The sequence below is a fragment of the Chelonia mydas genome, chromosome 6 (assembly GCF_015237465.2).
Source record: "Chelonia mydas isolate rCheMyd1 chromosome 6, rCheMyd1.pri.v2, whole genome shotgun sequence".
NCBI lineage: Eukaryota > Metazoa > Chordata > Testudines > Cheloniidae > Chelonia > Chelonia mydas.
The window spans coordinates 72,664,162-72,677,481 of NC_051246.2; the positions used below are offsets into that span (position 1 = coordinate 72,664,162).

The window sequence follows — 13,320 nt, forward strand, 5'->3', positions numbered from 1 at the left end:
TGTAGCAATATCTTGACGTAAATGACAATGGAAGAAATCTCCTTTCAAGTTTTGTGGCATTCAAGGATACCTTTTGAGAAATTGTTATTACACATATGACACAAACCATAAGAATTATTTAGAAGGCAATTGATCTTGGCAAAGAAACTATAAAACTCTCCAACAGCTGATTTATGGTGCTTCCCAAGAAACAAAATCTCAAGCTGAACAAATTTATTTGCAACTGAACATCATTATCACATAGGTAGGGCCCTACCAAATTCTTGGTCCATTTTGATCAATTTCATGGCCAGACAGTTTTAAAGTTGGTCAGTTTCACGTTTTCAGCTATTTACATTTGAAATTTCACAGTGTTGTAACTGGAGGTCTCAACCCAAAAGGTACCTGGAAGTGGATCTGATCTGCCCCCTTCCTGCCTCCCGCCGCAGAGCTGCCATGCAAGGGAAGAACAAGTCCTGTCCCTCCCCAGCCCAGCAGGGACTCCTAGCTAGGAGCTGGGGCACTCCCAGCAGCAGGGGAATATTGGATCCACCTCCACAAGTCTCCTCCAGCTGCAGGAACCTCTGGGGCTGGAGCTTCCTGCAGCAGTGGAAAGCACTCCAAGGTAGGGCTGATCTGCCTGGGAGAGCTGCCCTGCGGGGAAGGACCAGTCCTGTCCCTGCCAGCCCAGCAGCAAGAGGCAAATCAGATTTAACAGGAAAGGGCTTATTTCACAGTTGGTGACACGTTTTTTCACTACCATGAAATTGGTAGGGCCCTACACATAGGGCATAAGTAGCTCTCATATGCACAGTAACTTCTTTGAATTTGGAAATAAAACCAATTGTGTGTTCAAAAATAATCTTCCTACTACTGTCCTGACCATTATGCCTGTATTTGTAACAGAAGAAAACAAAAGAACAATTGATAAGGTTGTAGTAGAGACATTCTCAAAGTCTGCTCAACATTTATTTACCTTGAATAACTTCAGCAACATAAATATTTCAGGCTTTTTTTGGAGAACCTAAAATCCTGAAGATAAATGAAGAACAGTTTGAAGCAAAAAGTCTATTTGGATTAGTGTTAAAGAACCCAGGAGCTTTCACTAATGTTACAAAATGGGCTGGGTAAGAAAGGAATTTGGATGATTTTTAAAAAATATATACGCAAAAAAATACGTAGGCAATAGTTGATACTAAATATAGCAAAAGGAGCAATAGTCTAATTTTAGACTGTAAGCTGTTTTGGGCAAGAATTTGTTGTATGTTTGTAAACGAAATATCAAGCACACCTTGTGGCACTATAAAACTAATAGTTTTTTACAAAAAGATATGCATGAGGAAAAAATACATTCTAGTTTCAATTGTGAACTTAAGGGGGTCCACTCAAAAAGTTCTTCTCCCATGTTGGTTTTTGTGACTCCTTTCTCTTCCAGAACACCTTATATAAGATTCAACTGAAAAAAGGTTTCTCTAACTTTTTTTAATCTCTGGGTTACAGGTATGCAGTTCATATGATATATGTGGCTGCCCATTTCATTCAAAGTTCAGCTTGTTTCCTTTAATAAGGTGAATGTTTCAGTACATGATTCTTTCTTTCATCGGTTGGATTCTTTGTACTTCCTGTGTTCCTAACTCAATATTATTTGATATAAGGCATTGTTATACTAGGTCAGGCTCAGTCTCTCTGAAAATAGGCCATAAATGCCTATAGGAAAATACAGAGAACTTATTTGGCCAAGTTAACATTGCTGTTGAAATCCTAGTTTGTGCATTTCCTGATACTTTTTAACTGTGCAGCCTTAGTATTGCATTAACACAGATTTTGCAGCTTATATACGTATACAAGGTTGTGTAATTTAATATGCCCAGAATTTTGTAGTCCTATTCTTGGTGACCATATATTGAAATAAGGTGCTTGCCGGCTAGCCAACTAGAGGAACAGGAGTTTTATGAGCTGGGGATAAAAGTGATCAATGATATAGCAACACTAGAATAGCATAACTGCTGGCTTGTTTTGAAACTTATTTCAGGCAATTGGTTGACCAGTGTGCTTGAAATAATCTCTTATTAAAAAGTTATTGCCATATTTAAAGTGCTATAGAAACATTAATGAATCCCCATAACAATTTTGTGAGGTAGCTATATATTACTTTTCCCATTTTACGATGCAGACTGAGGAAGAGTGGTGAAGTGACTTGTCCAAGACCACACATGGTGGTGAAGTCCACAACAAAATTAACGTGGAGAATGGGCTCTCCTGACGCCACACCCCGTATTAGTATCTCCAGAACCCAATACTTAATAAAAGTCAACCTTCTGTGTTTCTAATATCTAGGTGCCAGTAGTTCGACCTGTTTGTAACAAGAATGAAGGTGCACTACAGAAAAGAGCAACAACTTTATTGTTCTTTTATTTCTTATTGCTTAGAGTTTTTTGTTCCCAGACAGTTTTGTCAATTTGATTTGTTTGGAATGTTTTTGGGAAACCTGTTTCACATCCCCAGTCACTCCAACTTTGCATTGTTCTCTGGTTAATCTTTTGGTTACTTCAGAAATCTCTAGATTGTAAGCTCTTTTGATCAGGACCCCTGTTTTTCTCTGTCTTCTATGAAGTGCTTAGCTTCTTTTGGGGTTCTATAAAATAATATGCAGTACATTCTGCCAGTGCACTTAATTCCTTCTCTTCAGTCCCTGCTAAGTGAGGTAATAGTAATGGGTGCATTTTGTTCTCACCCAGCTGTGTGTTTGGAAGCATCTGTGCATGAGGAGAGATTTGTTCTATGGCCTCGGAGCTGGGTGCCAGGGAGGATGGCAGCTCCACAGAGCTGGCGAAGCCCCTCTATCTGCAATGTCTGGAGAGAGCTCTGCGATTGGATCAGTTTCTACGACAGACATCCACCATCTTCAACAGGAGTATATCCAGGTACCAAAAACCTATCCTGTTTTAGGTTGGGAACACCCAGAAAAGAGACATTGTATAGTATTGTTTCCAGGCAACCCCCATTGTAAGGGGTTAGTAACCACTTGTACAGTATAAATCCTGCTTTTTCAAGGATTTTTGTTCTCTGGTCTTTTTACCTCACATAGATTGGTTACTTGGCTCATTGTTAGCCCAGATATAATGGTCAAGAATTCTTTTTGTCAGCTTTTACTAAAAAGTAGGCTTAGTTTATTAAATCTTAAATTAGTTTTGAAGAGAATTGGCCCTTAATCATTTGTAACATCTCAGTGCTGTTGTCAGACACAGAATTGTGTGGTAGGAAACAAATAGAACTATTAAGAAACAAAAATCTTCTCTTAAAAAAAACAAACAAGCAAGCAAACCAACATACCAGTATCATCTTTGTAAAACATGTTGAGATCTTCCAATGAGAAGTGCTGTGTAAGCGTCAAGTATTATTACTTGTACAAGCCAAACATGACTTTAGTAAAGTGTCCGTTAGCATCCTTGGTAAAATGTTTCATTCCGACAAATTTCATTTTCTATATGAATTTTGGATATGGAAATTGATGTGAGATAAGAGGTTTTGGGGGGTCAAAAAATTGGTTACCCACAGGAAAATATAAAAAGGAGTAGACTTCTTTTAACCACCATTTACTGCTTTTATGATTTCTTCTGTTGTTATTACTGAAGAGCAGTAGCAATGCCATAGCTAAAGTTGAGCAGAGCTTTCTGTTCAAGATCTCATTTTTCAGAGTGCTCTAAAATGCATATGAATATTTATAGACAGATTTGCCTTGAAAACTTCCATGAAATATCAGGGCAGGGGTAGAGTTAATGGTGCGAATCTGGGGTTATTTGCTCCAGTGGGTCAAGTTACAGACTCCCCTTCAAAATGACCCACTTTTAAAAAAAAATTCTGTTCTGAGTCTTCCCTCCTCGTCCCTCCCCTCCCTGAGCTGGGGGAAAAATACAGGAAGGATCCCCATGAAACTGATAACAGTGGATTTCTCATTATTTCAGCTAGTGACTGCCACAGAGAATTATCTATACTACAGTATTTCAAAAGTTTAGACTTTTTCTGGTTCTGTAAAGGGGTTTACAACTATTGGTAGTCAAATCTGGGATGGAGGATGGAACCAAAACACATCAATTTCAAGTTGATTTTTCAAAGGGTTGTGTAATTTACAGGCACATCCAGATTGGTTTAAAATTTAGTGTGCCAGTAGAGGACCTGGATTACAGTTTGTGGTGTAAATTTGGAGTCACTGGGTCAAGAGTTTCCTAAGATACAGCCCTTAACGAGGCTTGCTTTTACTTTTCAGTGTGTTCTAAATGTGTGTCTAGGCAGATTGCCTTGAAAATAGTTATGCCACAGGGTAGTAGATATGGCAGATTTGAGTCATACCTGGCCAAGGAGTTCCTAAGATAAAGTCCTTCCCCCCAGTTACCTGCTTTTAATTTTCAGAGTGTTCTAGAATCGCACACATCAGCGAAACTGGTGGGTAATTGAGAATGGTCATGCTACAAGTACACAGCATTGAGAAACATGGGGAACTGAGAATGGACATGTTCTATACATGACACAGCTACATAGTTCTGAGATGTGGGCAAGGAGCTGAGACAAAGGAACCTGTGCCCAGGCTTATCTCAAGGCTCAGGTTCTTACTCAATTCATGCTCCCCAAGGAAATGCTCAGTGAGTGAGAAGCTGAATGACCGACCTGCTCAGTTGGTGGCTTAGGCTGAGTGGCTCTGATCTGAACCCTAACTTTGGCTTTGAAGCGATAACACTAAGACCTAGGACTATAACAGTACCTTACTCCTGCATACCCAACCCTGTCACTTTGTACACTGCACAGCTCCAAGTCAGCACTCCCATTTATGCAGTCCAGTGGAGCCTTGCTGTGCTCTGTAAAGCCCTCTCAATCCAGGGAATACTTGTGGCTGGTTGGCAAAGGCTAAGGGAGAGGTCAGGTACTATGGTCTTCCTGATGATTTAGGACAGGGGTTAAAGTGGGCAGAGTCACAGGACAATATGTGCACTGTCTTGGTTTATCAGTTAATTGCATATGTGGTTGAGAACAATACAGTACTTGAGGACCATACATTTCCAGCAAAGAGATGAACACATTTGTCTATATAATACATACAGCAGGTAAAGGGTAGTGACTTGTAATGCCCTTTAATACAGATTCCATAAAGGATATCAGACTCCACTATATCAGATTGCTTAAATGGTCTTTGAAATAGAGGGCCATCCATAAGACCTACATCAATTACCTGACTCTCTTCTATCACCTCCTCTTCCAAAATTTTCCATGTAATGTTGCTCTAGACTCATTTTCCTATTTCCCAAGAGCCTTCTCCCTGGAATAATAAGGCAAAATTATTACTACATTTGCTTTGCATTTATATTTTTAAATCACTACACCATTTTATTAAAAGTTTTATGATACTATCAAATTACAGAGCAGTTGACAAATTCACGTAAGAAGTTAACATTAAGCGGTGCTTCAAATTGTATAATTGTTGCAGACAGCTTGAGACCTTTCCAATCCCTAGTTCCTAATCTCCAGTACAGGTGCCACACAGGAAAATTGCATTTTCTATAATGTCTTTTATGAGTGTCCTTGCCCCTAGTTATGAGTGTTTTCCTCTCCTGCTGTGATCATATTTTTGTGTGTCCTATTGCAGTGATGAAAGCGAGGATGGATTGGATGACAATCCTTTGCTGCCACAGTCTGGGGATTCCTTGATGCAAATTAAGGAAGAGCCCCCAAATTCATTGCTTGGGGAATCCTCTGGAACAGGAAATTCTGGGATGTTAAATGCACATTCCCTCAATGGAATACTGCAGCCAGGTGAGTGTGCATCAGATTGAATTCCTGCTTGCTATGGGGTAAGGTGGCTTCTTTGTTTATATTTATAGGTTTTTTTCTTTAAATTCACTTACTTCATAATCAAATAAAATGTCCTCTTTAAACAGAGCCAAAGTCAGAAAAAGGGAGTTTGTATAACTTTTCCAAACTGAAGAAAAGCAGAAAGTGGCTGAAGGTAAGAGTACTGGAGGTGAAGGGGAGCTGTGATCAATAACTATTGTGGTGTAATCTCTAGGGGTATTCTACCTTGACTGGGGAAACAAAAGTGATTGTGTGGTGGTACTCCTTAGCGTTCTTATGAAACACTGAATGCTTAAAAAAAAACGAACTTGAACCTGCTAGTAAACACTGATCAAAATATGGCACATCCATTTATTAACTTGTGTATTATTAATATATTTATTATGGCAGTGCCTAAGGGCCAACCAAGAATGGGGGACTATTGTTCTAGGCACTGTACAAACATAGAGTAGGAGACATTCCGAGCCCTCAAGAGTTTATGGTCTAAATAGACAAGACAGATATGGTGGGGGAAAGGGAGTGAATAAGCAGAGTGAACAAAGTGATGGCAGCCAATGTCATGTTAGTTCCACTTTTTCTTTTTTTTATTTATTTTTTTGATGGGTTTACTTAAGAGAGAAAAGCTAAATGGAAAGAAAAAGGAAATGGAGCGGTGAAGGGGGCGGGGAAAAGAGAATAAGAGGGACAGGTGTGGAGTGAAGCCAAGGTGAATAGACTGCTCCAACCCTCTTCCTTGCCCCTCCTTCACAAACAGCCAGTCAAATGTAGTGCACTAAACGTTTCCTCTGACTATAAGCCTCTCAGTGGTTCACTTCATTTTACCCCTTCCTTGTAAAGACAAAATAATGTGTTATTGAAAGTCTAGTTCCTGGTGTTCCTTATTCATTAGGATTGCTTGGTGATGTACTAAAATTGGCAATTGCAGCCACATGACAACTCCCTCTGCTCCATCAAGGCAAATCTTCACGTGGCATTGAGCCATATAACAGTTATACACAACCCCCCTCCTGGTCACTAGCACAGGATTTGTGGCTGTTGGAAATAGAGCAAGGCCAGGGCTCCCATATGTCTCAGCAACTCCTGGCTACCAGAATAACCCCTAGGGCCATTGGCAGCTGTCACAAACTAGAGCAGTGTAAAGGGTGCTGTAAGTCATATCAGGGACCAGACTGGTATGCTCTCAGCTTCAGGATTGGGGGAATGTCAAGATATTTTAAAGCCACTTTTGTAACCCTTGCTCTTCAGCTGTACCTAGGGCTCACTGGATACAGCCTAAAATTAGGAATATTGTACTGCAGAGCAGTTTTAGGAAGAAAATGCAGTACCCTCTTACTGGGGACAGAACATAGTATTGTGAAGTTGTTTAACTGTGCGGGGGTGTGAGAATGTTTTGTGGAGCTGTGAAAAGAGGAAAAGTGATGTCATGAAAAATTTTAGTTTGCTATTTCCTCCTGGGGGAATTCTGCACCACTGTGCAATGCAGAATTTTGCAGAAACTTGACGTGTGTGCAAAATTTCCTTTCCCCCATAGAAATGGGCTGCCGTGCTGCTAGTTGCCACTAGGGGGGTCACTGGACTCGGTAGAGCCCAGCTTGCACATAGAAGACCCTGCTGGGGGGAGGGAGAGGGAGCTAGGGGGTTCCTGGCATGCCCTGAGGGAAGGAGAGGGCAGTGTGCAGGAAATTCCTTGCAAGTCTGGGACCAAGCATCAGGCTGTTTCTCTCTCTGGATCCATGGGCTCGGGGGGATGGGTAATCTGGGAAGGGGGGTGGGGGGTGGTTGGGTTCTGGGGAGGAGGGGGTTCGGGTGTATTGGCTAGGGGTGGCTCTGCAGGTGGGTTCGAAGGGCAGGAGGGGTTGTGGCTGTCTGTTCCCCCCCCCCCCCCTCCCTGGCTAGGCTCTAGTGGGGCGTGGGGGCAGAGAAACAGGAACTGAATTGTCATAGTGGTTTCTTTAACTCTCTACTCCTGGAGGAATTTTTGTGCGTGTCTGTATTGTTACAGACATATTTGTTTACAGATATTTTGAAATAAATTACCAAAATAAATGAAACTGGTGTGATTACATAGTGTTATTTTAATAAATAAAATTTGCAGAATTTTTAATTTTTTGGCACAGAATGCCCCCAGGAGTAGCTCTTGCACTTTCTTGGTCTCTTCTCATTTGTTCACTGCACCCTCTTCATTAGTTCAATGTAAAATCTGACTACTTTTCAGAAAGCTTTGTTAGTTTCTGTATTATTAAGGGGAAGGACAGCTTTTATTTAGATTTTAAAAAAACCCAAAACAAACGCTACCAAAACAAACCTGTACGTTCTACACTCAGTTCTGTCCTTGGGGAGAGAGTGAGTGAGAGAATGACCACACATGACAGATGTTAGTCACATTGCTTAATGCGCTACTGGAAGGCTCTCTGATGCTATGGTAATGTATGGTATGAGAGCCTGTATAGCACAGAATGCAGTTATGGTCTCCTTGGATCAGAGTCTTAGTCTCCTCTATATGCTAAAATAGTGACTGAACTGATGATACTCAGTGAATTATAGTATTTTTGGTTTGTTTAAATGAGAGGTGTGTGTTCAAAAACATGAAATATACCTACTACGATGTCCAAATTACAATGTGCTGTGGTCAAATAAATGAAACAGACATTTGAGGCCCAATTCATTGCTCCAGGTCTGAATGGGAAAGAAGAGTGGCAGGGATTGATGGCTTTATGCTCCTTTCTTCTGGAGCTGATCCCCAGTGAAGGTAAAGTAGTTTTAGGACATAACATAACTTGTACCTCACTGTTTATGGCCTCAAAGGCTCTTCTGGCTTTGTATAAAGAGAGAGAATGTTTCCCTTAGAGTATTGTGCTTGGCCTTTCAGGAATGCTCTCCTGAAAACTTATCATAGTGGCTCAGGCCGCAGGTTCATCAAATTTGATATCTTGCTTTTGGTAGTTGCCAGTATCTTCAGAGAGAAGCAGAAATCCCAATAAGGTAATAATGTAGTGCAATATGTAGTGAGGTGGTGTGTGTGTGTGTGTGTGTGTGTGTGTGTGTGTGTGTAAGATTCCTGTCTCTCTTTCATCATTGCTCCTCTTTTGTCCAGAATCATGAAGTTAAATTCCATATAGAATTTTTAGCTTTGTTACAGTAATAAATTTACTGTATCCTTTTGTGAATCCAGCTATGGTATTTCTGATCTGTTGCAGCACTAAGATGTGCAGGATAACCTGAATACTTGAAGGAAAAAATGTTTGCCATTTACTACCCCTTCAGTTTAATCAAGTGTCCCTTTAAAATCAAATAATACAAGAAAAGGAATTAGAATCAGTGGTATAACTAAAGGGAATGGTGTAGAAATTGCTGCTTTGGCTGCATATGAGGCATTCCATTTCTTAGGACAGACTAAGAAAACTATTTGTGTTTTGCATGGAAACGCTTCTTGGTGATTTCAAATAGGAAGCACTGTATGAATGGTAATTACTGCAGTTGGGCCAGTTCTGCAGTACTTAATTGGGCAAACAACTGCAGGAATTCTGCGTAAGTAAAAAATTCACTGTGAGGTGTGCTGTTGTAAAACTAGAGATGCTTTCATTCTTGCCAGAGCGTCCTCCTGAGTGATGACTCCAGTGACACGGATTCACCAAGTGATGAGGATGGAGAGGAGGAGGAGGAGTTTTCTCTTAGCAGGGAGGAGCTTCATAATATGCTGCGATTGCACAAGTATAAGAAACTGCATCAAAGTAAATACAGCAAGGACAAAGAGGTAAAATCCCCAGAATGTGACACATTTCTCATGAATTTTTGACTCCCCTCCCCCCCCCCCCTTTTTTTTTTAAATATGGTACAATATTTTAATTGATCTTAAACTTGCTTACAGAACTGAGTGTAGTCTCTGGCAGACTAGGAAAACATCCTATTGTGCAGCACCCCAGGACAACCTAAAACTTGGTCCAAACAAATGTAATTTAGTTTACAGGCCAATGGGCAAGTTGCTGACCTTACATTCTAGAATCCCCTATTCTGAGAATCCCTCAACATTACACAAACACCAATGCACCTGTGGTATCTCTCCTTACCCCAAACCCATGTACCTCCTCGCCAGAGCTAACTGCTGTCCTGAGACCAGAATTAACTCAGCAAGTGTGAGAAGTGTGGTGTTACGGGATACATTTCGGTATAGCTAGCTGCAGCCGTTAAGGTTGAAATGGTATATTTAAACCACATGCAGCAATTCATGGCCCACACAGAGCCTCTTTGCAGTAAGAGAATAGTCATGAGCACTCTGCTTTTTCAGCAGAGGTTTCTGTCCTCCCCCTCCCCCTCCTTTTTCTTTCTCCTGGTTTTGTTGGCTTTTCATTTTTCTCAGTCTTTTTCCTTTCTTCACTTTCCTTTTCACATTCCAGACACTGTTCTCCTCACACACTTACAAATCCCTATAACTTTCCCTCACTAACTGTCCCTCTTTCTATCCCCCTTTTGGGAGAAGAGGGGATCCTGCTGCTGTCACTGCACTTTTAGATCTCCCTAACTGTTATGGACCCTTCTGATTCCAGCATTCCATCCCTTCTTACATTAAATGGATGTTGCCCAAACTGTTTTGCTTCTATTTGAATTGCAGTAGAAAGTGTGTGGAGGTGAATACTCCCTGTATTCCCCATTACATACTGACAAACCATAGTGCTGGGCCAGCGTCTGGAATGAAAATTGGTGGTCTCACTTCAATTTACTTGTCAATTCCACCACCTGGGTGGAGAAATAGATGATTTTCCCACCCTTCTCATTGCTTCTGTCCAGTTTTCTCTGTCCCTATTCATCCAGTGCAATCTTGTCAGAGAGTGGCCTCCTCCCTGCACCCCCTTGTGGCCTCAGGGGAGCCTGGCAAGCAGTCCCTTGGGTCAGTTTTCCCCCCTACAAGGAGCTTCTTAAATGTACTCCATACAGACTTTCATAAGTCTAATGAGAGCAGCCCTCCAGTGACAGCAGCTGATCTTAGAGTCTGATTTTATTTGCATGAAGTTCTTCTACAGTGGCCTTTAGCTGGGAACAGTCTCTCTTCCCTGAGCATCCGTCCTTCAGCTTCCTGCTGCCTTTTATAGGGAAATCAGATGATCCCTGTTTAGTAACTAGGGTTGGCTGGCCTCAGGCCTCTAACCTTTAAGAGGCAAGCCACTTTTTTACAAATCACATATTGCATTTTGGGAAGAGGCCCCAATTTAACTCTACATGCATTCATATTCTTGAAAGTGCAGTATAGAACACAACTGTTAGGCCTTTTTAAAAAAATGAAGGCTGATTACGCTAGTTGTTATTTTCAGACTGCAGTTCAAGGTACCATTCAGCTGAAACACCCACAATATTCGGTAGCTTGTCCCCAAGGAGGAAGAGAGAACATGCATACAAAAGAGTTTTGTTATTTTATTTTTGTGCCACAAATTTATTTTTATGCCGGAAGTCTCACTACTTCTCCAAAAGCTTGCCAGTTAACTGGAGCAGAAGATTAATCTGACAGTGTGTTCAGAAGTAAAAAGTCAACTGAACTAGAGAGCAGGACAGAGATTTCCCTGTATCTGAAATTTGTGTACACCACTTAGTTATTATGGTGACTGGTACTTCAGAAGTGCTGATTTTAGAGACTATTTAGAAAAGCTGGATGAGCACAAGTTCATGGGACCGGATGCACTGCATCTGAGGGTGCTAAAGGAGTTGGCGGGTGTGATTGCAGAGCTATTGGCCATTATCTTTGAAAACTCATGGCGATCGGGGGAGGTCCCGGAAGACTGGAAAAAGGCTAATGTAATGCCCATCTTTAAAAAAGGGAAGGAGGAGGATCCGGGAAACTGCAGGCCCGTCAGCCTCACCTCAGTCCTTGGAAAAATCATGGAGCAGGTCCTCAAGGAATCAATTTTGAAGCACTCAGAGGAGAGGAAAGTGTTCAGGAACAGTCAGCATGGATTCACCAAGGGCAAGTCATGTCTGACTAACCTAATTGCCTTCTATGATGAGATAACTGGCTCTATGGATGAGGGGAAAGCAGTGGATGTATTATTCCTTGACTTTAGCAAAGCTTTTGATACACAAAAGGAAAAGGAGTATTTGTGCCACCTTAGAGACTAACAAATTTATTTGAGCATAAGTTTTCATGAGCTACAGCTCACTTCATCGGATGCACGGTCTCCCACAGTATTCTTGCCAGCAAGTTAAAGTACTATGGGCTGGATGAATGGACTATAAGGTGGATAGAAAGCTGGCTAGATCATTGGGCTCAATGGGTAGTGATCAATGGCTCCATGTCTAGTTGGCAGCCGGTGTCAAGCGGTGTGCCCCAAGGGTCGGTCCTGAGGCCGGTTTTGTTCAATATCTTCATTAATGATCTGGAGGATGGCGTGGACTGCACCTTCAGCAAGTTTGAAGATGACACTAAACTGGGAGGAGTGGTAGATACGGTGGAGGGTAGGGATAGGATACAGAGGGACCTAGACAAATTGGAGGATTGGGCCAACAGAAATCTGATGAGGTTCAACAAAGACAAGTGCAGAGTCCTGCACTTAGACGGAAAAATCCCATGCACTGCTACAGACTAGGGACCGAATGGCTAGGCAGCAGTTCTCCAGAAAAGGACCTAGGGGTTACAGTGGATGAGAAGCTGGATCTGAGTCAACAGTGTGCCCTTGTTGCCAAGAAGGCTAATGGCATTTTGGGCTGTATAAGTAGGGGCATTGCCAGCAGATCAAGGGAAGTGATCATTCCCCTCTATTCGATATTGATGAGGCCTCATCTGGAGTACTGTGTCCAGATTTGGGCCCCACACTACAAGAAGGATGTGGAAAAATTGGAAAGAGTCCAGCGGAGGGCAACAAAAATGATTAGGGGGCTGGAGCACATGACTTACGAGGAGAGGCTGAGGGAACTGGGATTGTTTAGTCTGCAGAAGAGAAGAATGAGGGGGGATTTGATAGCTGCTTTCAACTACCTGAAGGGGGGTTCCAAAGAGGATGGATCTAGACTGTTCTCAGTGATACCAGATTACAGAACAAGGAGTAATGGTCTCAAGTGGCAGTACGGGAGGTTTAGGTTGGATTTTAGGAAAAACTTTTTCACTAGGAGGGTGGTGAAGCACTGGAATGGGTTACCTAGCGAGGTGGTGGAATCTCCTTCCTTAGAGGTTTTCAAGGTCAGGCTTGACAAAGCCCTGGCTGGGATGATTTAGTTGGGGATTGGTCCTTCTTTGAGCAGGGGGTTGGACTAGAAGACCTCCTGAGGTCCCTTCCAATCCTGATATTCTATGATTTTTGACAACTGAAAATGTTCTGTCAACTATATATATTTTTTTTGTTTGACAACCTGAATATTAGTTAGTTGTACAATCAAACCTCGCAATAATTCGCCCCGCGATAACGCAAATTCGGATGTAACACGATCATAAGTGGGCTCCCCTTTAAGGCCATAATACTGTTCGTGTTTTGCCAGAATACTTTTTTTTATGACATTTATAAATAAACCGCGTTC

At 41.7% G+C, this 13,320-nt stretch overlaps 1 protein-coding gene across 1 annotated transcript in view; it reads left to right on the forward strand.

The window, feature by feature from the left end:
* The window catches only part of INO80 (INO80 complex ATPase subunit), a 129,401-nt gene that overhangs the window by 20,640 nt on the left and 95,441 nt on the right, over nucleotides 1–13,320 (forward strand). The window contains exons 2-5 of the mRNA XM_037900465.2: nucleotides 2,718–2,903; nucleotides 5,618–5,784; nucleotides 5,910–5,977; nucleotides 9,416–9,577. Coding sequence (XP_037756393.1) covers nucleotides 2,761–2,903; nucleotides 5,618–5,784; nucleotides 5,910–5,977; nucleotides 9,416–9,577 — 540 coding nt within the window. The 5' untranslated portion in view covers nucleotides 2,718–2,760. The remainder of the gene's footprint in view (nucleotides 1–2,717; nucleotides 2,904–5,617; nucleotides 5,785–5,909; nucleotides 5,978–9,415; nucleotides 9,578–13,320) is intronic.